At 35.9% G+C, this 24,933-nt stretch overlaps 1 protein-coding gene across 1 annotated transcript; it reads right to left on the bottom strand.

Moving 5' to 3' along the window:
• Window positions 1–404: 404 nt before the first annotated feature.
• On the bottom strand, window positions 405–20,123 carry LOC121373009. Its single transcript, XM_041499451.1, has 15 exons — window positions 19,920–20,123; window positions 18,375–18,490; window positions 16,718–16,921; window positions 14,213–14,394; window positions 13,623–13,776; window positions 12,609–12,732; window positions 11,425–11,437; window positions 10,889–10,999; window positions 10,170–10,341; window positions 9,024–9,199; window positions 6,576–6,710; window positions 6,120–6,164; window positions 4,320–4,460; window positions 3,638–3,751; window positions 405–2,401 (listed from the first exon to the last, which is right to left on the bottom strand). The coding sequence occupies exons 1-15, from the start codon at window positions 19,949–19,951 to the stop codon at window positions 2,207–2,209; spliced, it is 1,914 nt and encodes a 637-aa protein (XP_041355385.1). The 5' UTR covers window positions 19,952–20,123; the 3' UTR covers window positions 405–2,206.
• Between the last annotated feature and the right edge of the window lie 4,810 nt (window positions 20,124–24,933).

Below are 24,933 nucleotides of genomic sequence, written 5' to 3'. Positions count from 1 at the left end.
GCATCAGACGAGTGCTTTACCACTAACCTAAGTCTGACCCCCCACCCCCCTTCAAGTGTTATTTGCATTGTTTTAAATTCCAAATTAATAACAAAAGTAATGTAACACCAACAATGACAATAATATGAATATGACTAATACATGTAACAAATGATTTTTTGTTGCTGTAAAAGGCAATTTCATTGCATAATGAACATATTTGTATCCAATGTCATCACTGGTGTGGCACAAGGAAAGCGGAAGGAAGGAAATATTTTATTTAATGACACACTCAACACATTTTAGTTACGGTTATATGGCGTCAGACATATGGTTAAGGACCACACAGATATTGAGGTAGGAAACCCGCTGTTTGCACTTTTTGGGCTAGGGATCTTTTATATGCACCATCCCATAGACAGGATAGCACATCCCATGGCCTTAATGTACCAGTTGTGGTGAACTGGCTGGAGCGAGAAATAGCCCAATGGGCCCACTGAAAGGGATCGATCCCAAACTGACCTCGCATCAAGCGAGCGAGAGGAAAATGGAAGCATGAGGGTCATAGACAGTGTGGTTGGTCCCACCCAAATAGAGTGCCCCCCCCCCCCCCCCCCCCAATATAAAATCATGACTAAGCCAAAGTAAAGTCACAAAATGGCGACAAAATCAATACAGATAATAATATAAATACATGTACAATGAAAACCTGTATAAACCGGACCCTGAACAAACTGGAATCCTGTCATAACCAGCCAAATTTCATGATCCCGAACTTTCTAAATTCTAAAAGGCAACCTTCTATACAATACTCAATACAGACAATAATATGAATACATGTACAATGAAAACCTTGACAAACCGGAATACTGTCATAACCTGTCAAATTTCATGGTCCCGAACTTTCTAAATTCTAAAAGGCAACCTTCTAAAGACCGGATCCTATTGAAATCAGATAAATAACAGGTCCCCGACATGATCTGGTTTAAACAGGTTACAGTGTATAACAAGTTCACGATGCAACATCGAAAATAACAATGTAAGAGAATAAATTATCATAAAGAAAAATATAAAAATCTGAAACATTAAATATGCTTACAACTACAAAATATCTGTAATCATTATAAATTAATTATAATGACAAACCTTGAGATTGTTCCAGAATGTATCCAGGGCTTTAGATCGCAACAGGTTACACAATGCAACATAAAAAATAACAATGTAAGAGAATAAATTATCATAAAGAAAAATATAAAAATATAAAAAACTAAATATGCTTACAACTACAAAATATCTGTAATCATTATAAATTAATTATAATGACAAACCTTGAGATTGTTCCAGGACGTATCCAGGGCTTTAGATCGCAACAGGTTACACAATGCAACATAAAAAATAACAATGTAAGAGAATAAATTATCATAAAGAAAAATATAAAAATATAAAAAACTAAATATGCTTACAACTACAAAATATGTGTAATCATTATAAATTAATTATAATGACAAACCTTGAGATTGTTCCAGAATGTATCCAGGGCTTTAGATCGCAACAGGTTACACGATGCAACATAAAAAATAACAATGTAAGAGAATAAATTATCATAAAGAAAAATATAAAAATATAAAAAACTAAATATGCTTACAACTACAAAATATCTGTAATCATTATAAGTTAATTATTATGACAAATCTTGAGATTGTTCCAGGACGTATCCATGGTTTTAGATCTCACTAATTTGGGCACAACAGAGTGAAAGGAGAGTCTGTGACGTTAAAAACAGGAAATATCCTTAACAAATAGACTAGAACTATAATCAATAAACTGCTACTTCTGAGACACACGTGCGTTTTTAAAAATATGAAAAATGCTTTTTTTCGTACTACAAACATCAGGATGACCAGAAACACTTCGAATATACGGTATAATATATGATAATCTAAACCATAAAATCTAAGTAACGTATGATCTCAGTCATCAAAAACGGCTATAATAGTAAAAAATATGCCTTAATGTTTAAAAACTAGAGTATGTCCCTTTAAGAAAAACTAAATAGCTGAGGTAGTTAATAGAATTTATATCCTCATGAAATAATTTTCATTTGTCAGTCGTCAAAGCTTGTGACAAGTGAACATTATTTCACACAGGACATAAACATGATAATAATTGATAACTCATTTATTATCCTCTTTATAGAAAAGCTTTGTGAACATAAAGTAAACATTTATCACATTGAACCCTGTGTGTTGAAGACAATTTCTTCCTTCACCAGTGGTATTCCCCGAACACTCTGGAGCCAGTTGGACATCAGCCTGTAATCTACATTCTCCGGCAGACGTTTCTGTCTGTCGACCAAATGCTGACGCATGTTGTTGTATTTTTCTGTAGCTAGTGTGTGGAGATTCTCTCTTGAAAGATCGCCCTGTGAATATACCAGAAACAAGAATGATTAGTTGCAGAAAGGCAGATAGATTCACAGACAGAGATAGAAGACAGATGGAAAGAAAGAAATGTTTTATTTAACGACGCACTTAACACATTTTATTTACGGTTATATGGCATCAGACAAATGGTTAAGGACCACACAGATATTGAGAGAGGAAACCCGCTGTCGCCACTTCATGGACTACTCTTTTCGATTAGCAGCAAGGAATCTTTTATATGCACCATCCCACAGAGAGGGTAGTACATACCACGGGGTTTGATATACCAGTCGTGGTGCACTGGCTGGCGTGAGAAATAGCGCAATGGACAGACAGATGAATAGACACAGACATACAGTCTTAAAACTCTAATACAGTTCTGTCCAAAACGTTGAAACATTTTGTAATTAGGACTCGTAGTCATCAGACTTCATCAGGTTCACAGACTGAAGACGCAGACAGACGGATTGAGATGTAACAGATAACCCTCTGAGAGGATCTGAACAAGAGACACTCAGTGTGAGAGTCCAGCACTCTACCAACTGAGATAATAGGAAAATTCCCACAAGCTAAGCAATTAATACCAATCTGTAGTTGTACAGATAAGACACGGACAAACAGGCACATATGCAGGTAGACCGAGACACACAAACATACAGACAGACAAACTGAGAGATGGTTAAGTTTGTTTTGTTTAACAGCACCACTAGAGCACATTGATCAATTAATCATCGGCTATTGGATGTCAAACATTTGGTAATTCTGACTCACAGACATAATAATTATTTTAAGTCTGCTGTCACTACATATACTTTTTTGTGGGGGAGAGGTATACAAATATTTCCCTCCAGACCCTCACCATCTGATGAATTCTGTAACATCCTTAAATTAATAAATTTGATGTATGCGATTATAATTATAGTCTGTCCCATTATTCTGTAAATTTTTCAGTTTGGTTTAATGTAAGAAAAAAAGTAAATTTAAAGTGTTTTGGAAATGACAATTTAGAATTTAGAAATCAATCAGCTCAGAAATTTTGTAGTAACTTCCAGAGTATGAAAAAAAAGCGTTCCACGTGGGAAGGATAAAAGGTTATTTACAGCGGTTCTGGGGTGCACCCACACCCCATGAACACCCTACTCTAAATCTGCCACTGTATTGGGTAAGCCATGAAATCAGTAAAACAAAATAATAGGTTTTTAACCATAAAATAATGTTATGAGATGTGGAGTTACCTCCCATGGCTGTGTCCTGACTCTCAGTATGAAGTCTCTGATGTCATCACTGCATCTGACAGGAGGAGGTAACTCTTGCAGGAAATACTCCAGAGAGTTCAACTTGTGAAAAATCTGAGAAAGAAAATAATTGTGACGTGTACATGTATCTATGTGTAATCAAAAGTTTATTAAATTTAATTACATGTTAATTTTTATTTTTACACTTTGGTTCCAATCCGGGGAAAGGGAAAAAGAACTTGATGACAAAAAGCTGATGCTGTTTTTATATTGGAAATGTTCACAAACAGCAATTACTTTCAAAGACAAATCTTGAAATATAAGCACAGAACACTGGAATACTTGTCACTAGTGAATTCTGTTAACATAATTAATAGTTGAAAGGCATTCCCATTGGTTTAGCCCTAGAAACATGATTTCGTTCATGAATGTAAAATGACACAATCAGATGTCACATACCACAGCCTTTGACCACTTGTGGTGTACTGGTTGAAATGAAAAAAAAAAAATCAATCAGTTGAATGGATCCACTGAGGTGGTTCGATCCTGTGATGCATGCACCTCAGGCAAAAATTCAAATGACTGAGCTAAATCCCACACCAAATTTAATTATAAGAATTGTCTGCTATTTCTTTTAGATTCATTGTTAATTCAATTGGTTTGTGCATCTTTCTTTCCTCACTTGGTAGAAGAGTTTTCTATCTCTCGACGTTCCACCTCCGTGTTTTTCCGACTTGATCAAATTGAAGTTGTTCTTGACGAGACCCAGATACTGCTGTATACCGCACTCCGTCAGAAACCTCTTTCTACACACAGATAGTGCCTGGAACAGGAGTAATCAACAAAACATTATTAATTAATAAGATATTTAACTGCCAAATTTCAGAATTAAAATATTTAGTGGCAGGAAAAAGAAAAGAAAAAAAAAAAGAAAAAACAAAAGTAAAATTCTGTAATGAATGAATGAATGAATGGACAGACGGACAAACAAATGAATGATCAAAGCTTCTCAGATAAGCACTCTACCGACAGTTAGATCATCGCTATATGGAACTGGTGGTCAAACCTGCTACATTTTGAGGTGTAATTCCTTTGATTTAATAATCATTGTACGTGGCTCAGAATGGAGTTTGAATCAAAGTTTTTTTCTGATTCACTTTAAGGGTGAGGGGTGGTAGTATTTATATCTGTGGAATTTATGTCGATTGATACGTTGCAGGTAGGAGTTTTAGCCACATATGTTACTATTGTCATCTATGGGATTTGATTTGGTAGCATACACCCTACAACAACAAGGTTTGATGATGCTACATATATGTAAATGAATTCATGTTCATGTGCAGTAAACTGTATACAATAGGTCATGGTGACCTATTACGTTTTCGCTGCCTGTGAGGTTTGATGGTCCTGCATATAGTCCGGATAAGAAAGATAATGGACAGACGAATGGATAATGCCATAATATACTCTTCAAAAAAAGTAGGGGAACCTGAAATATTAATATCAACTATTAGACCACAGACATCCTAGTAAAGAACGTTCAGATTTATCAACACACCTAAAAACATTTCATAGTTTGCACATGCATCATGCAGTTGCCCAGTCAATGTGCATGGGGTGTCATTCTTGATTTTGACAATTTCCAGGAAGGTCCATTAATCACTGTGGAACATTATTTCTGTCAATCATTCTGTTGATCATACAGTTGTTATTGTTATGTTTTTAGTCATTTTTATTGTTTAAATTTGCGATTTACTCATAAAAAAAAATCAACTTACAAATTTCACTTCTGACCCCAATCGTCCTTCAAGATCTTTGGTAGTCATAAAACCTACTGTAATACTGAACTACCAGTTGTAATGTTTGCCCAATTAATTCACTATTATCGTATAACCATTCCCCACAGCTAATATACCGTACAATTTTGGCAATTGAAAATTCTTATTAGAATTCCCCTACTTTTTTTAAGAGTATAGGAATCAATACACAAGCAATCGTATTGTGGATTTTATCATCAGCAGTAGTATCGCAATGCATCGGTGTATTGTGTGACACAGCTATTCTGCAGTGACTGGTTGTAATGTTTGTCCAATTAATTCACTATTATCATATAACCATTCTCCACAGCTAATATACCGTACAATTTTGGCAATTGAAAATTCTTATTAGAATTCCCCTACTTTTTTTAAGAGTATAGGAATCAATACACAAGCAATCGTATTGTGGATTTTATCATCAGCAGTAGTATCGCAATGCATCGGTGTATTGTGTGACACAGCTATTCTGCAGTGACTGGTTGTAATGTTTGTCCAATTAATTCACTATTATCATATAACCATTCTCCACAGCTAACATACAATGTACCGTACAATTTTGGCAATCATAAATTCTTATTAGAGTTCCCCTACTGTTTTTTTGAAGAATATATAATACGACCTGTCAAAGATGGGCTTATAAAAAGTGTGTAATACGTGGGACTTACCTTCCATGCTGGGCTTTCATAGGCATGACCATCCACAAACAACAACTGAAAAACAATCAACAGTCTTATAGTATGCAATACAGCAAAATAGTAGATCGAATCACTTCAGTGGATCCATTTAAGTAATTATTTTTTCTCTCATTCCAACCAATGCACCACAACTGGTCAAAGGCTGTGGTATGTGCCTTCCTGTCTGTGGGATGGTGCATATCAAATATCCCTTTATACTAATGGAAAAATGTAACATTCAATAGCCGATGATTAATAAACCCATGTGCTCTATGTGTGGTTAAACAAAATAAACTTTATCTATAATGGGAGAGGGTCACAAAGAAGATTTGTATCTTTATTTAATGATTTATATAGAGTATGACAAACAAATACAAATGTCTTCCTCAAGTGAGGGGAAGGGGGCACAGACCTCCAAGAAACCTATTTTGAATGAGATGTACCTACCTCTAAAATAACAACACTTCCTTTTAACACCATCTCGCAGAAGAGACGAGCCTCGTAAGCTCCGTACTCAAACTGTTTTGTCGGACCTCGATTTTCAACACTCTCTGACAGCTTTCTGCATGACGAAAATACAACCTGAATATAATAATACATGTACATGTGTCAGTGTTAGAGATTAAAATTTTGGGGCAGTATCCCAGTTGGATACTAACATATCAAAATGTGGTATCCTACCTGAGAATTTAGTATCCCACTTAAATGAAATTCATAAATAACATTGTAGCAAACTTGACAACACTGTTTTCGTTCCCAGTCTATTGCAACGCCGCAATCGCGGAATTCGTGAAATTTGCAATCAAACGGAATCTATGTTTAAATAATACTAACAAATTAATATTTACCAGTAATTTAAAAGTGATTCTGACATTATTAGTGATAAACTTACCTGTATCAATTTTTTGCAGATGTGGAATCAATATCTCAAATAAAATTTGAAGGGAGGAAACATCCAACAAAAACAATACCGTAGTGACTTAGCGGTTCCCAGTCTATTGCTACACCGCTATTGCCCCAGTGTAGCATTAGACTGGGTGTAAGTTGGGGGAGATATTGTTATGGCATAGTATTAGACTGGGTACGAGCTCGAAAATACTGTTACTTAACTTTACCGTTAATCTTGAACAATGAATATAGTGTTAACATATTATAAAGAGATGTTACAACCCTATTTTCCCATTTATAATGCGCACCCCCCACTTTGAACATTTATTCCAAGAGAAAACAACATGAACCACAATATAATGCCCACCGTTTTTTTAAACCACAAAATCAATGGTGAATGCAAGATGTACAGTTTTCCACCTGTCACCAAAATTAACTAAAAGTGAAAGCAGCGGTATATTCAAGAAACAAAACTTAAGTTAGGTAATTGGGTACATAGCCCTACATGTCACACAAAACGTAGGCTAGCACTTGCGTACTTACATGTCACACATGCATAAATCAAAACAAAAGTATATACCCATACACTGTAAATGACTAATAAATAAATTAAAACAAAAATATAGCATATTACATTTGGTTCTTGTGTCTAATGTGAATGCTCGAGATTTCTAATTTTATAGTAGTGTCGTATATTTCTGGTTTGATGGAAATGGCCAATTAAATCTCACGGATTTTTGTGCATTTTTTGGCGAAGTATGGATGCTTTTGAACATTTATTTTACGTTTATTACAACCATCACAAGTGAAAAGCGATTTTTAAGAGTGTTTTGGCCTTTCGTTGTAATGAACACTGTCAATAACCTGTAAAGTACCGTAAACTACCGATCGTCGATTTTTTATGGGTGATTGCTGGACATTTAAAAAAAAAAAAATTGTTCTATTGTTATGTAAAACCTGTATTTTGTCGGAAAAAAATTGCACATAATACATGGGAAAATACGGTACTGATGAAAATACAACCTGAAAATAAGCATTTTGAAAGTACTGCTAAAGCAATACATGTCCCCTACCAGGCCAACACCTTTTTTTAATATCTCCTAAGTTCAAGGGCCATAACTCTCTATGGGTAAATCACCATGAAAGTTAAACCTGTAAACCAAATTTCATCTCATTATCGACACAACTAGAACAGCTGGATTTATTAATCATCAGCTATTGGACATCAACCATTTGGTAATTTTTACATATAGTCTTCGACCTTTCACCGGTTCGTGGTTAGGTCATCGGTCTACAGGCTGGTAGGTACTGGGTTCGGATCCTAGTCGAGGCATGGGATTTTTAATCTAGGTACCGACTCCAAACCCTGAGTGAGTGATCCGGAAGGCTCAATGGGTAGGTGTAAATCACGTGCACTGACCAGTGATCCATAACTGGTTCAACAAAGGCCATGGTTTGTGCTATCCTGCCTGTGGAAAAAGCAAATAAAAGATCCCTTGCTGCTAATCGGACGAGTAGCCCATGTAGTGGTGACAGCGGGTTTCCTCTCAAAATCTGTGTGGTCCTTAACCATATGTCTGACGCCATATAACCGTCAATAAAATGTGTTGAGTGCGTCGTTAAATAAAACATTTCTTTCGACCTTTCACATGCATCATCCCACAGACAGGATAGCGCATCAAAGATAAAGTTTGTTTTATCTAACGACACCACTAGAGCATATTGATTTATTAATCAATGGCTATTGGATGTCAAACATCTGGTAATTGCTACATACAGACTTTTCCCTTTAGTAGCAAGGGATCTTTTATATGCACCATTCCATAGACAGGATAGCACATACCACAGCCTTTGATATACCAGTCGTGGTGCACTGGCTAGAACGAGAAATAGTCCAATGGGTGCACCAACGTGGATCGATCCCAAACAGACCGTACATCAAGCGAGCGCTCTACCACTGGGCTATATCTTGCAAGTCAATGTTAAGGAAGATCCTGTGTAACATACTTCTGGTAGCTCAGCATAAATGATCATATAGTCTACATCGCTGTCTGGTGTGGACAGTCCGTACATCCAGCTGCCTGCTCGAGCTACCAGCAGAATCTGTTGAGGCTTCATCCGCGAGACGGGGCCTCCGATATCGGACATCAGACTCACGAGGGTCGAGTATTCATCCGACAAATCTGAAACAATTTTAGTATCAGTGAAAAGGTATGACAGACCTCTGAGAATTAGAAATTTGTAAAAACAAATTAATGCCAAAATGTATTTTAAATTTAATTTTGCATAACCTGTTACAGCCATGTAAAAGAAGTACTAAATAACGCACAAACTAAAATTAGGTTATGCAAACAAAGTGAACATTCTCAAAATAATATCCAAAGCCTCTTTAATGCCCTACATATCTGGATAAAGCTATAACAGAAAGAAAATAAAGCTTGGCTCAATAACTGTTCTCCTCCGATGTATGTTAGTGTTTTCCGTAGAAATTTGGCAAGGCATGGTAGACAAAACACTTTTGGGACAATTTTTACCATTTTCAGGGCACTTTTTTTGCATTAAAGACAAAAACAATAATTGAAATAAACATAAATGTCATTAATGTTCTTGCTTTAATAAATGAATGACAAAATATATAACAGAGATTTTTTTATTAATTAATAATAAATTGTTTTAGTGTTTTATCAAGTCAATTTTAGAATTAATTATTGAAAAAGGTTTTTTTAATCTCAGTGCAGCATGGCACTGATTAAGGCAAGATGGTGCTAGACTAGTGAGGCATGGTGCTGCACCATGCTAAAACAAGCTAGGGAAAACACTATACATGCATTTTAAGAAATATGAAAATTGTATTTCGGGGTATTACAAAACCCAGGATAATCAGTAACACTTTAGATATATGAAAATGGACATAACTTATTATCAAATTATCAAATTATCAAAAAAGGCCCCAATAGTGAAAAATATGTCCAAACATTTTAAAATAAGTGTCCGTCACTTTAAGAATGAAAATAAATCTATTTTCAATGGGAACTCTACCACTGAACTATATCCTGCCTTCTAGGCATTAGGAAAAAAAGTTTGTTTTATTTAATGACGCCACTAGAGCACTCTAGGCATTAGGAATTTTGTTTCTAAGTATTGCTGACTCACACGTTAGTTTTGATAGCTGCCGTCCAGCCAGTCGAGTTGCCATCATCCATGGACCGAAAACAGCTTCAATTGTTTTGGTGTCAGCAAATTTAAATCCTTTTAACTTTTTCATTATTTCCTCCTGCCATGTTTGAAGAATCACGAAAATCTCATGATTCAATACATCGGGATCCTGTGAATTGAAAGACAAAAATAATTTTAAAAAACAAAAATTATGTGGAATTAAGTGTCGTACCTACATATTGCTAACAGTTATATTCATAGATGTTTTTCTCAATGCATGTTTAAAAAACAAATCTAAAATTTTTTTTAAAAATAAAACTTTAAAAATAAATAATTTTTTAGTGAAATGATGTATGTGAATGCAAATGGAAGTGACATGTGGATTTGTTTATTTTTTTCATCCATCGACTACAGACTTTGTCTTTTTTTCTTCTTTTGTTTTTCAATTAATATTATTACTTGCCATCAGGCTTTACCAAAGTAATTATTTGATGGCCCACTCACCTCAGGAATCAGGCCACTGTATTCTAAAACCCCTAATTTATATTTCGCCTTTTTGACTTCATCAAGGTGATATAATGTGACGTGTGCTGTAGTGGCATCATAGCCTACAATGTTTTTATGATTTTGTAGTGCTAACAATGCTTTGAAAAGATGGGCCCAGGTGTTAGCATCAATAGGAGCACTTATACAAATGAAAAACTGGTAAACTTTACCTGGTATAGCAGTTTCAGTTTTTCGAAGCCTTGTTTTGCTATATCCGACAGACTACTCTCCTGCAGTTCACTTGATATCGGCCTCTGACTGGACAGTGTTGTCAACATGTTCTAGCAGTCTGGTAACAAAGGAAACAATTAGTTTAACATAGAATGATGCCATGCAGCATGCCACTAATTGTATTACTTGTAAATAATTTTAATATTTACATGAGAACAGTGTTAATGCTTTTAATCTAAATAATATTGCATTATTTTACTTCTTACTATATATTTCAAGACTTTAGATCTCACTAATTTGGGCATACAAAGGTCGTTTTAGTTCAGTAGTCATTAACAGCTGCTGCAGACTTATAATATATGTATGTATTTCAAGTTATTTTTATCTAAATAAACTTAACATTTCTGTGAGGTGAAACATTTTGAGGTCAGCATGTTGGGCATATGTATTTTGGACACAATGTTTATCTTCTCAGTTTTGATGTACTCTAAAGCCTTGTATTTTCAAATACATAAAAATTATTGTGCGATAGAACTAAGTTTGGGTTACTACGAACATTAGGATGACCAAAAACACATAATATTTACAGACACACACACACAGAGAGAGAGAGAGAGAGAGAGAGAGAGAGAGAGAGAGAGAGAGAGAGAGAGAGAGAGAGAGAGAGAGAGAGAGAGAGAGAGAGAGAGAGAGAGAGAGAGAGGGAGGGAGGGAGGGAGGGAGGGAGGGAGGGAGGGAGGGAGGGAGGTTGAGAGAGAGAGAGAGACAGAGACAGAGAGCGAGATGAATCTAATATGTCATTTTAGCTGTTAAAAAGACTTTATTAGTCAGAAATATTTTATAATGTCATTAAACAGTCTCTTAATATTTACGGTAATATAATGTTAATACTTTACATATCAATAATATTAATATTTACATTAACATAATCATGTTGATATTTCACATACACGTAAACAATATTAATATTTACATGAATATAATGATGAAGGAAGGAAATCTTTTATTTAACGATGCACTCAACACGTCGGACATTAATTTATTACCCATATGGGCTAAAATATACGGGGTAATATTTTTTCGATCTCTGCACAGTGTGCAGATTGCTTCTACAGCCACTGATTGGCTGGCTTAAAAATCACGACGTTTGGTTGGTTGCTTGCTATGGCCGGAACTTCACTTTCATTCATATAATGTTTCCATTCATGAGTCAGATTACACATACGTTATACGATCTACACAGATTTACAAAAAAAAATGGACTCATTTGTTTCGTAAACATGAAATGGTATATTTTCATAAGCAGCGGCTTTAGTAATATATAAAAATAATTATTTTCAAATGCAAATACAATTGTATTATTTTGTACTGTAAACATTTGGCTGTAAAAAGAACGTCGTTAATGCTATGACGTCACTTACATTACGTCATGTAATGCGCGTAATGGCTGATGGCTTTGTTGTAGACTGCAGAGGAATTTTTACATTAAAAATCAGTTAAAATTGACAATGGGTAATAAAGAGAATAACCAACTCGCTACGAGGAGTTACGAATTATCTGTCCCTCGTAAATGAATGTTGTAAAACCCTCGTCAAAGGCTCGGGTTTACAACATTCATTCACTCGGGACAGATAATTCGTAATTCCTCATAGCTCGTTAGTTATTCTCTAAATCCACAAAAGTATAAAACTACATGTATATATATATATATATATATACCTGAATGATTCACAAAGCTGATAGAATGTTGTTGTTTCTTTCAGTTTCAGCCCACCATTTTTCTTCTTTTTTGAAATTCCTCCCACTGCCTGGCCCCTACAAGCCTCGATGAAACCCCTTAAACCTAATAAAAAAAAAAAAAAAAAAAAATCAAAGATGAATACTTTCAGATGAATACTTTCAGATATACCAAAATGACCAAGGACTATAAGGAAAGAATAACAAGCATTCTGAGAGTACTGCTATCTCCTAATTTCAAGGGCCGTAAATGGGTCAATTTTTTTTTTAATTGCCATGAAAAGGTTAAAGTTTGTTTTGTTTAACGACACCATTATGAGATTTTCACACTTTTATGTTAGTTTTGTAAATACGACTTTCTGTCATTTGTTGTGAAGGCATATTTCTTCAAAACAATTGAATAATGACCACTTTAATTAATCAAAGGGTGTCTATCATTCACATTTCGGGCAGTTAAGATGAAATATGTCACCCATACATGAAGCAGTAGTACCATTAATGCCAACATGTCAGAATTTTAAAGTCTCCAAAATGTCATGACCTTTTGACCTCTTGTGACCTAATTATTAAACCAATTTGAACTCATCATATATCAGTTGGTATAGTCGTTTAATATAAACACTTTGAGTTGTAATTTGTGTTCCTTGCCTCCAACAGTATGATATATTTTGTTTTCCATACGTCCAAAATAGTGTACAAGATTTTTTCCACTCATTGTTTGCGGGGTGATTTCCATCAAAAAGCTAGCTCTATCATGCTAATATTATTAACTACAGGAATAGGGCTATTAAAAACAAAACACCATGACAATTTTGCCCGGCCAGATGATACCAATTCGTTAAATTTCAGGGTCTGGTCCATGGACTATTAAGAATAATGACCATTCTAACCTCTGACCTCCATCATAGAGAAACATCACCTAGAACTCTGCCCAGGAGAGCGTGCTTTAACAGGAATATAAATTACACAGAAGTGACTTTTCACTTGAATACAGACCTGTTACTTCTGTCCGTTGCAATCTTAGTTGTTGCCATGGTTCTGAATCGAGAACTAGCGCCCCCTGGTGGCAGAATAACAGCTCCACGTATCGTGTCCTTCCTTTCATCAAGGCTTGTACAAAGTGAGATAACTCCACCACGTGTAACCAACCCTGCAGTAGATCGATAGAAAATGAACAATATGGGTCGCAGTGACCTAATTAGCAAGATGCATACCAAAAAATGCAGTCAAAACGCTAATAGTGTTAAAGCCACTGTAATTTCTTAGGTATGTACCTTTTCGGTTTCACATAAAATTAATTTTGAGGATACAACAAACACCACGATGTCAAAGTAGACATTGGATTTGCTGAAATTGATAACATAAGAAAAAGGTTGCAAGTTATATCTTCACCTATAAGTAAAAAACAAATCTTCAAAATATTACTTTTTGCCTTGGGAGGTCGACTTATAAGGGGTCAGAAAATTACATAAAAAATATGACCCATTTATGATTCTCATTTGCTCAAAGCAAGAAACACTTTTAATATTTACAGGTAATTTTTTTATTGATCGACTTATATTGGGTCAATTAAGTTAATTGCTTACGAGATCAATGACACCAGCCTGTGCCTGCACGTGTGGGTTGACAGGGGAGATAAACTGGTTGTCGAAGCTGATGTAAACAATGACGATGACGTTATGTCTCGCCTGTTCACCCCGCTCTCTCTGTGTGGCCCAGTACCACGGGCAGATTGACAGAACACCACACACAATGTCTCGACATCTACCTGTGGACAATTAAAAAAATTGTTTTGTTTAAGGACACCACTAGAGCACATTGATTTATTAATGAACAGCTATTGGATGTGAAAAATTTGGCTATTTTTTTTTAAACAGTCTTAGCGAGGAAACCTGCTACATTTTTCCATTAGTTGCAAGGGATCTTTTACTTGCACCATCCCACGGCCTTTGGTATACCAGTTGTGGTGCACTGGCTTTATCTCACATATGTGTGATACAATAGCATAGTATGTGTTCACCTGGATGACGCCAGGAAAGACGTTACGTTTCTTGCCAGGATGCTCAACATTCCATCAATTCCATAAAATTCAACTACCGTATTGTTCCTATTTGTAGCACCCGGGCGCGATGCAAAACCCAAAGGGGGCGCACTAATTAGAGTACTAGAACACGTTTCGTAACACGTGTGAAAAATCCTCGTATCAAACTGTCCTGTTTGGATTTTATTTGTTTACCTATTATAATCATTGCAAGTCGGCAGTCAGGTAAGCCAGTTTTACTATTTTACGGGTACCGTTTCATGATACATTTCTCATGATCATAGGGGGCGCTTATATTAGAGGGGGCACTACAAATAGGAACAATACGGTATGTTGTGTTATTTAATTAAACTTTTTTTAATCATAATACAGAAAGATGGTATGTAATAAATGCAGAAGCACATACCAGTTGTTATTTATTGCACTCGTTTATGGAACCCCTGCGCGTGCATTAACCTCACCGTGGTGCAAGGGTGTATTTTTATATTGATGCTGATCATCACTTTATTTGTTTGCATTACCATAGTTTGACACCCAATAACCGATGTATTTTTCGTGCTGGGGTGTCGTTAAACATTCATTCATTCATTCGTTTATGGAGCGTTTATACCACCCATGGTCTCATGGTATAATATTATTGCGTGCTATGAGTGTATGCAATAAATAACATGGCAAAACAACTGGTATGTTGTTCTGTGTATATATATATACTCTTCAAAAAAAGAAACATGACTTGCTGTTCTCTCTCCTGCACGTCGGTATATCCGAGTCCTGCCATCAGCTCTGAACAACTGGAACCTGCTCAAAGTGTTAATGCCAGGCCAAGGTCAGGTCATCCCAGAGTAACCACTGCCACTCAAGATCGATTCATCTGGGTGTGTCATCTTCGAAATCGAACCACAGTAGCAATAACCACAGCGACACAAATCCCTGGACTACACAGAATTTCTGACCAGACAGTTCGTAATCGGCTGAGAGAGGCAGGAATTTTCCCTAGAAGACCAGTATGATGTAATGTTTTGACCCCACGTCACTTAGTGGAGCCAGCAGAGGTGAGATGGACACGTGCCAGGTGGAGGACTGTTTGGTTCTCAGATGAGTCTCGTTTTCTCCTGTCACGTGCTGATAGTGGCACACGTGTCTGTAGAAGTCGAAGTGCATGTTATACTCCAAACTGTGTGCAACAAGTCGACCATTTTGGTGGTGGCAGTGTCACGTTGTGCAACATTTGATTGCTTCCATGGATTGCCGTGGTCAAGCCATCATCAGAGCTTGTGGTGGTCATAACCGATACTGACATTTTGCCCACCCCTATGTCAAACATATTCCTGTGTACATGTTTCAGGTGGATTCCCAAAGATACTGCTTCGGACATTTACAGAGTAATCCCCTTCTCATGGCGTCTTGATCTTTGATTGCTTGTATCATGTCTACCAGGTGGGTTTTTTTTTATTAAATCAATGTCAAGTTTCTTTTTTTGAAGAGTATATATAGTCAGTTTTTGTAAACAGGGAACTCAGTGAATTGGCATGTAACTGCATGTACACACAAAATAAAGTTAAAGTTTGGCTTGTTTTATGACACCACTAGAGCACACTGATTTATTAATCATTGGCTATTGGATGTCAATCATTTGGTAATTTTGACACTTAGTCATCAGAGGCAACCCAATACATTTTTCCTAATGCAGCCAGGAATTTTTTATCTGCACTTTCCCTCAGACAGAAAAGCACATGTATATCCTGCAACGAAGCACTTCAAGCGAGCACTCAACAGACTGAGTTAAACCCCACCCCCTGACTGTCTTAGACAGAAAAACTGCCACATTTTTTTCCACTAGTAGCAAGGGATCTTTTATATGCACCATCCCACACACAGCATAGCACATACCATGGCCTTTGATATACCAGTTATGGCGCACTGGCTGAAACGAGAAATAGCCGAATTGGCCCACTGAAGGGAATCAACCGTAAACTTTACCAGTGGGCTACACCCCACCCCTTACCACTGAGCTACATCCCCAATAGTAAATGAGATATAAAACAGTTACCATCGAGACACTGGTGAATCAGACGCTGGAACCTCTCTCTAACCTCTTCTGTGATGGAACTAGGAACATGCATTAGAGTCAGCTGACGCAGCTCTTGCAGAGGGGTTTCGTTAATCGCCATGGCAACATAGCCGGAGCTGCTTCCTTCGATGTCTGCTTTGATTTCTCGCAGTCTGTCGATGGCACTTCGTGATTTGTCACCAACTGAAAATAATTTAGGATGACGATAATAATAATTGATATTTGTACTGAAAAACATGATGAGAAAAACAACACATCAAGAAATGTTAATTTTGCAAAGACTTTACAAATGCAGTTTTTCTGTTATTTTTTTTGGTCAAAAATGAGTGATTTTGCATTCCAGTATCGGCTCCAACTTAGTTCCAGTGCAAGCCCTGAATAAGCTGTAAGTTGACATGCACAGAGTTTCATCCACTTCATGGGTGTGGCACATGAGTGTATGAACACACATGAAGTTTGTGTGTGTTTTTTTTAATAGCTACAATGTATGAGTTAGTCTGTATAATACAATATTCATGTAAAAAAAACAATATTACACATTATGTGTGCCATAGGTTTCATCTTTATATTTAGTATGATATCAGTTTTGTTATATTTAGTACGATATCAGTTTTGTTATATTTAGTATGATATCAGTTTTGTTATATTTAGTATGATATCAGTTTTGTTATATTTAGTATGATATCAGTTTTGTTATATTTAGTATTCATGCTACATTTATTAACTTTGTTATATTTATATTTAGTATGCATATACAGTCAAATCCACTTTATTGCATATCGGTTTATAGCATAAATCGGTTATTTGCAAATATGCGACATAATTTGTATTGATTTAATGCTAAATGGTTCTGTGCAGCCGAATAATATGCAAATAACTGATTTATCCTATAAACCGATATGCAATAAAGTGGATTCGACTACATCTATGTAATATGGGTCGTATGTGTACTTAATTAAATGATAGTATTTTAAATGATAGAAGTAATAATGAGCTCTTTCCGAAGTGGTCAGACTAAGCCCACAGCTAAAAGCTGATGGGAAATGACAGGATTGTGGCACGGATAGCCACAAGAGACAAGAACATGTCGCTGTTGGAGAGACAAGGACTGGGATGTGGAGGTGGATGGCAAAAGAAGTTGAAAGATACGAGGAGCTGCCAGATCAGGAAGAAATGACACAGAAGTCAAAATAGAGAAAGTAAAGTAAAGTAAAATGAAATCGTAAAGGCAACCGCAGCAAAATGGTTAAGGAAGGACGGAAGGAAATGTTTTATTTAACGACGCACCACTCAACACATTTTATTTACGGTTATATGGCGTCTAACATATGGTTATAGACCACACAGATAATGAGAGAAAACCCGCTGTCGCCACTTCAAGAGCTACTCTTTTCGATTAGCAGCAAGGGATCTTTTATATGCACCATCCCAAAGACAGGGTAGTACATACCACAGCCTTTGATATACCAGTCGTGGTGCACTGGCTGGAACGAGAAATAGCCCAATGGGCACACCGACGGGGATCCCAGACAGACCTTGCATCACGCAAGTGCTGTACCACTGGGCTACGTCACGCCCCCAGAAAGTAAAGGGGGCAATGGGATTAAAAAACAAAAAAGAGGACATTTTTAAATACCATTTTTAGTCGAGGTGACACTTGATTTCTTCAACACCAGGTTAAGTCTCTCCTGGTTTTGGAGGCTGTCAGTGGCCAGTCTGAGAGCTGCCGTGTCAGTATCAGGAGGCGGAGGGCTGAATACAAAATAAAAACAAGCATTCTGAGAGTACTAAAGTAAGAACCATAACTCTGTGAAAAATGGTTAAATTGTCATTATAAGTTGATCTGTAACAGTACATAATTCTGAGAGTACTAAAGTAAGAACCATAACTCTGTGAAAAATGGTTAAAAAAAAGTAAAGTTTGTTTTATTTAACGACGCCGCTAGAGCACATTGATTTTTTTATCTTATCATCGGCTATTGGACATCAAACATATGGTCATTCTGACACTGTTTTTAGAGGAAACCCGCTGTCGCCACATAGGCTACTCTTTTTACGACAGGCAGCAAGGGATCTTTTATTTGCGCTTCCCACAGGCAGGATAGCACAAACCATGGCCTTTGTTGAACCAGTTATGGATCACTGGTCGGTGCAAGTGGTTTACACCTACCCATTGAGCCTTGCGGTGCACTCACTCAGGGTTTGGAGTCGGTATCTCGATTAAAAATCCCATGCCTCGACTGGGATCCGAACCCAGTACCTACCAGCCTGTAGACCGATGGCCTGCCACGACGCCACCGAGGCCGGTAAAAATGGTTAAATTGTCATTATAAGTTGATCTGTAACAGTACATAATTCTGAGAGTACTAAAGTAAGAACCATAACTCTGTGAAAAATGGTTAAATTGTCATTATAAGTTGATCTGTAACAGTACATAATTCTGAGAGTACTAAAGTAAGAACCATAACTCTGTGAAAAATGGTTAAATTGTCATTATAAGTTGATCTGTAACAGTACATAATAAAGCTATATATATATATACACAAAATTTCAGCTCAATATTTTCAGGGACTGATAAATAAATAAAAAAGAGTCTGGAAACCACATTTTCATAATATCTCTCAAGTACAAGGACAATGAAAGATAAACAATATCTAACAATGTTAGCTCAATATCTCACGGCAATGTTGTGAAAAAAACAACCGGAAAATGATTTGATGACGAGACAGAGAAACAGACAAACGGATGGACATGAAACCTATAGTCCCCTCCAGACAGACAGACAGAAGGACGGGCATGAAGTTGAAACCTACATGTACATAAAACCTAGTCTACCAAACATGTATCCATCTACCATTCATCAATCTATTCATACTTCCTCCCTGTGGCTCAAAATAAAGGACAACAAAAAGCAGTAACTTTCTTTGTCCTAGCAGGTGAAATAGAAAAAAAGAAAGAAAAAAAGAAATGTTTTATTTAATGACGCACTCAACACATTTTATTTACGGTTATATGGCGTCAGACGTATGGTTATAAGGACCACACAGAAATGCAGACCAAAATAAATTGCAGATTCATGTTTCAAAAGACGATTAACTTAGGATAAAGTTATGAAATTTCAACAAAAAACAAAAAAAGAAGAAATTAAATTGAAAAAAATTAAAATGTGAAAAAATACTCACCACAAAAAATCAAAAACATCTTTTCCATCCATTTGATCTTTGTCAAGTGGTGAAGAAAACTGAAGATTAAAGATATCTATGGCCGTCACCAACCTCACCAATTTAAGTATTCTTCAAAAATAACTTCCGTTTGCCTCTGTGTAGAGATATAAAAGAAAACATAAAAAGCCTGTACTTTTTTTTGAGGAGTCAGTTTAATGACTCACAATTATGAACAAAATACGTTCATGAGCATACAATCAGAATGCTTTTTCGTATCCTCAAGCCACAAGTCGAGCAGGTTTTTAATTTTTCTAGAAAAAAAAATTCGGATCTCTGTGGGCCTACAATAATGGGTGTATACTACCAAATCAAATCCCATAGACGACAATAGTAACATATGTGGCTAAAACTCCTACCTGCAACGTATCAACCGACATAAACGCCACGGATATAAATACTACCACCCCTTTCACTTAAAGTGAATCAGAAAAAAATGGTGGTCAAGCTACTCGTTTCTGAGATAACGGGTAGCGTCTATGACTACCCTAGTTTCGCACAAAATTCGAGTACTTTTTTTTACAGGTACCCCATACATGTTTCAAGCACAAGGCTACTTGACACATTGGTACTAGATGAAATAAAATTGCAATTTTTTTTTTACCCAGATGAAACTCTTTATTTTTTACAACCAACACACTCACATTTATAACCAATCACAGGACTTGTGGTGTTCACTTCTCTATCAAAAGTTTGGTGCACCTCGCACTTTGACCCAGCCGGAAGTTATTTGGTTTAGTACTACCTATACTGATAACATACATTTTTCAAAAAGTGTCCAGCTATGTGTCTTTATGACAACCAGGATCTGGTGTATTCTGACATAAACTGACAACCTCACTGAAACTGTTGTTTCTACAGTGCAACCTAATATAATGTACACCTCAAAAAGCATATATATTGCATATAGTTTTGTACAAATGCAATATGTCATATTAAACAACAAAATGTTTTAAAATAAAACTCCTGAAGATATTTACTTTCAGTTGGGTGTGTGTACTCAGGTATATATGTAGAGACAACAAAGATAGTCAGAGTACCTCTACCCCTTTAAAGAATTCCATTAAAACACATGCAATTGATTGACCCCTAGATTATGAAGACCTTAACAGGCACATCAAAGAAATATCAGTATTAAAAAAATACACTGTCTGAGGAAGGAAACACAAACATGACTGTACCTGTATGAAGTAATGACTTAATGTCCTGAACATTAGTGTTGGGAGGAAATCCTGTATGCTGGGTGTGGGTGTCTTCAAGTTACCAGGTGTGCGAATTTCAAATCCATCGGCCATGCTGATTTTCATAATGAACCATCAAAACTATTGGCAGCCACCAATATTCCTGACTATATTTTATTTATAGCCTACTGTAGTTGGAGGTTTTAATAGTTGTGATATCTGGATTAATCATGCAGCTTTAACACATTTATTTTTGATTAATTACTGAAAAAAACTATTTTTAAATGACAAAATTACCCGAACATCTATTTTCTTGCATTATTTTCTAATCCGGATGAATACAAAATGTACATTAGATGTATTCCTACAATCTGTAATCCAGCATTTTATTTAGCTAGTAACATTAGGTAATACAGCTTTAACAATAAAATAAATTATCAACTTAATCCAAGGCAGATAATCAGATCTGAAAAAATTGGTTCTGAATCTAGTATAAACTCAAAATGCTTTTCATGAGAGCTAACTAAGTGATTATTAAAAAAAAAACTATCTGGAGATCTAAGTATATGTTTAACAACCTTATTGTTATGTACAAATAAGAACAGAAGGCACAATAGTGACAACAAATTTAATTATGTTTTTGGTAAAGTTTTTCTTAAAATTTACTTTAAATTTTGCATAAAACTACAAATTTGTCTAAAATATAACTTAGCACCCTATAAATATGTCAAAATGACAATAAAAATCAACTTCTTTACAAATTTGAGTTTTCAGAATTTCATACATAAAAAATTAACAATGTTAATGGAAACTAAAGACATTAACCCACTATTGGCACATGCTATTTTTAATATAAAAATAAATTGCTATTAAAATCTTAGTTCAGGTTGCTTATATATAATACCATATTTAAGAGCAGTTGTATATGGCAAGTCAAATACCATGTAAAAAGAAATTATTGAAATCTTTACAGTATGAATTATAGGCCAAAACCAACTTTTCTTCAGTGCTAACTTTGATTCAAACTCCATTCAGAGCCATGTACAGAGATTATTGTCACGGTCAAGGTCAAGGTCATTGTGAACTTGCATGATCGAGTGATGGCTAATTTATCAACCAGTATAGTTTAATTAAATAAAATGACAAAATCATAATATTTTTTATTATGCACCGATGACTGAATATGTGCTATAGGGTGTATACTACCAAATCAAATCCCATAGACGACAATAGTAACATATGTGGCTAAAACTCCTACCTGCAACGTATCAACCGACATAAACGCCACGGATATAAATACTACCACCCGTTTCACTTAAAGTGAATCAGAAAAAAATGGTGGTCAAGCAGCTCGTTTCTGAGATAACGAGTAGCGTCTATGACTACCCTAGTTTCGCACAAAATTCGAGTACTTTTTTTTACAGGTACCCCATACATGTTTCAAGCACAAGGCTACTTGACACATTGGTACTAGATGAAATAAAATTGCAATTTTTTTTTACCCAGATGAAAGTATTATTTTTTACGACCAACACACTCACATAAATTATAACCAATCACAGGACTTGTGGTGTTCACTTCTCTATCAAAAGTTCGGTGCACCTCGCACTTTGACCCAGCCGCAAGTTATTTGGTTTAGTACTACCTAATCAGAATTTAAAAAAAAAAAAATTTGCTAAACACTGTAATGGTGAATTATGTTAGGCTGCATTATTAGCTAATAGACTTTTTGTTTTGTGATTTTGCCGACAGAGTAAGGACATATTAATGGAAACCAGAAACCACAGCCAGGTGCCTCCAACCCTCGTCTAATCCTTAGTTATTAACTATTAAAACTTCAAAAACATAGATATATTGTAAATGTAATAAAATATCAATTATTTGGCAAGTGCCAGAGCTAGCCCTGTAATACTGTTGTTGTTTGGGGGAATCTGTGCGGTAAATGATTAGTTCCCCAAATCCCACCAACAAGTGTACATAATTACTTTTGTTTTTTCTCTGGGTTTGAAACATACCATAAATCCTTAAATAGAGGACTGCCTTGAATAGATGCCCGACATACTTAAGCTTCTGTATATTAAAGGCTTTTATGCTAACTAGTACTGTAATACTGTATGGCTATCCATCACTCTCATTACATTATGAAAACCTGCGGAAAAAAAGGATTTTTATTTTTTCACCGAGGTAAGACTAGGTAGCCCGAGTAATCTGAAGTTTAGGAAGTTTGTTTTTGTTTAACGACACCACTAGAGCACACTGATTAATTAATCATTGGCTATTGGATGTCAAACATGTGATAATTATGACTCGTAGTCAACAGAGGAAACCTGCTACATTTTTCCTAATGCAGCAAGGGATCTTTTATGTGCACTTTCCCACTGACAGGAAAGTACATACCACAGCAGCTGTCCAGTTTTGGTGCACTGGTTGGAACGATAAAAAAACCCCAAATAATCTGAATGGATCCACCGAGGTGGTTCGATCCCAAGACGCAAGCACCTCAAGCAAGCACGCAACCGACTGAGCTAAATCCCGCTTGAGTACTAGTACTCAGATTAATACAGAAGATGATTTTATATCACAAATATGCCAGAAAATATGACTAAAAAGAAGAAAAAAAAGACGTCAGCATTAAATACTCAGAATAGTGGCCGCGACTCTCAAGAGTTGCATAAAAACAAACCAAGAAAAACAAACCATACAAACAATAATAGAAGTCTGGGCTTCTTTTCAAGGAATCGTAGTCATATATAACAGCCCCAGTACAAAATGGCCCTAACAATAATTGGTCAAAATGGTCCTAAAAATGTCAAAACGGCCAAAGTGTAAAAGTCGAAATGGCCCTTAAGAAAAGTCAAAACGGCCAAAGTGTAAAAGCCAAAGGACCGAGAAGGACAACATCAGTTCACTCGTGCAAGATAAACGGTATTGCCTCGTAGCTCATTGAGCTGGTATGACCAGTGGCCTGACCCAGGGTAGAGTTAATGTTATGGGGTAAATTTTTAATACTAGTATTTATTTCAAAAGGGGCGGGGGATTTGGAATATTAAGTCATTCGCCGTTATAGGCAAAACATTTTTTATAATGAGCTGTTGTGTGTGTTTGGTTTTTTAAAAAATTATTATTAGGGCCCATTTATGTGGTAAATTAGTGTAATAAAATGATATTCATATTGTGATAGTTTCTTTTAAAAACGTGTAATAAAGTGTTACCAATGATACCGCTGTTTTTATACAGATCTTTTTGGACGGCCTGTGTTATATTGCTTATATCGGTTAACATTATTAGTAATGAGAATTAATTCTGTGTTATGCCATGGTACCCTTTTAACTTCTTTTTGGTAGGACTTTCCTTTGGCACTGTCACATGTAAAGAACATTATAAATAAAATACTTACCATAACTTGCATAAGTTACTTATTAAGTAGAATTAGGGTTAGGGTTAGTGACGGTGCCAAAAAAAAGTCCTTCCCGTTTTTCTTTGGCCGTTTTGACTTCTTTTTTTTCTTTGGCCATTTTGACTTGCATATTCAGGACCGTTTCATCCTGGGGCAGTTTTGACCTAAATAACCTTTTCAGGATTTACGGTAGCCCAAAACAAAACTTTTAAAGGTTTACCTCCAGGCTCCAGTCTATGAAAATTCATGAAAGTATCATCGTGGTAACTAACCGATAACCACTGAAGATTTAGTCATTCGCTATAACTGTTTACTGGCTTGACATCATCAATAACTATTTCATTTTCTTTTGCAAGATTTACTTTCGACCAACCCCCGGTATCAAATCGACTTCACA

The sequence above is a fragment of the Gigantopelta aegis genome, chromosome 5 (genome assembly GCF_016097555.1).
Source record: "Gigantopelta aegis isolate Gae_Host chromosome 5, Gae_host_genome, whole genome shotgun sequence".
Taxonomy (NCBI): Eukaryota; Metazoa; Mollusca; class Gastropoda; order Neomphalida; family Peltospiridae; genus Gigantopelta; species Gigantopelta aegis.
This window is presented reverse-complemented; position numbering and strand designations above follow the sequence as displayed.

Bases quoted from the DNA above. Each gene is read 5' to 3' on its own strand.
- LOC121373009 (XM_041499451.1), bottom strand. From the start codon at position 19,951: ATGGATGGAAAAGATGTTTTTGATTTTTTGTG. The intron at 4,461-6,119 runs GTAAGTCCCACG...CTCCTGTTCCAG, and splicing joins ATGAAAGCCCAGCATGGAAG to GCACTATCTGTGTGTAGAAA. The intron at 3,752-4,319 runs GTGAGGAAAGAA...TTTCTTTCTCAG, and splicing joins ATAGAAAACTCTTCTACCAA to ATTTTTCACAAGTTGAACTC.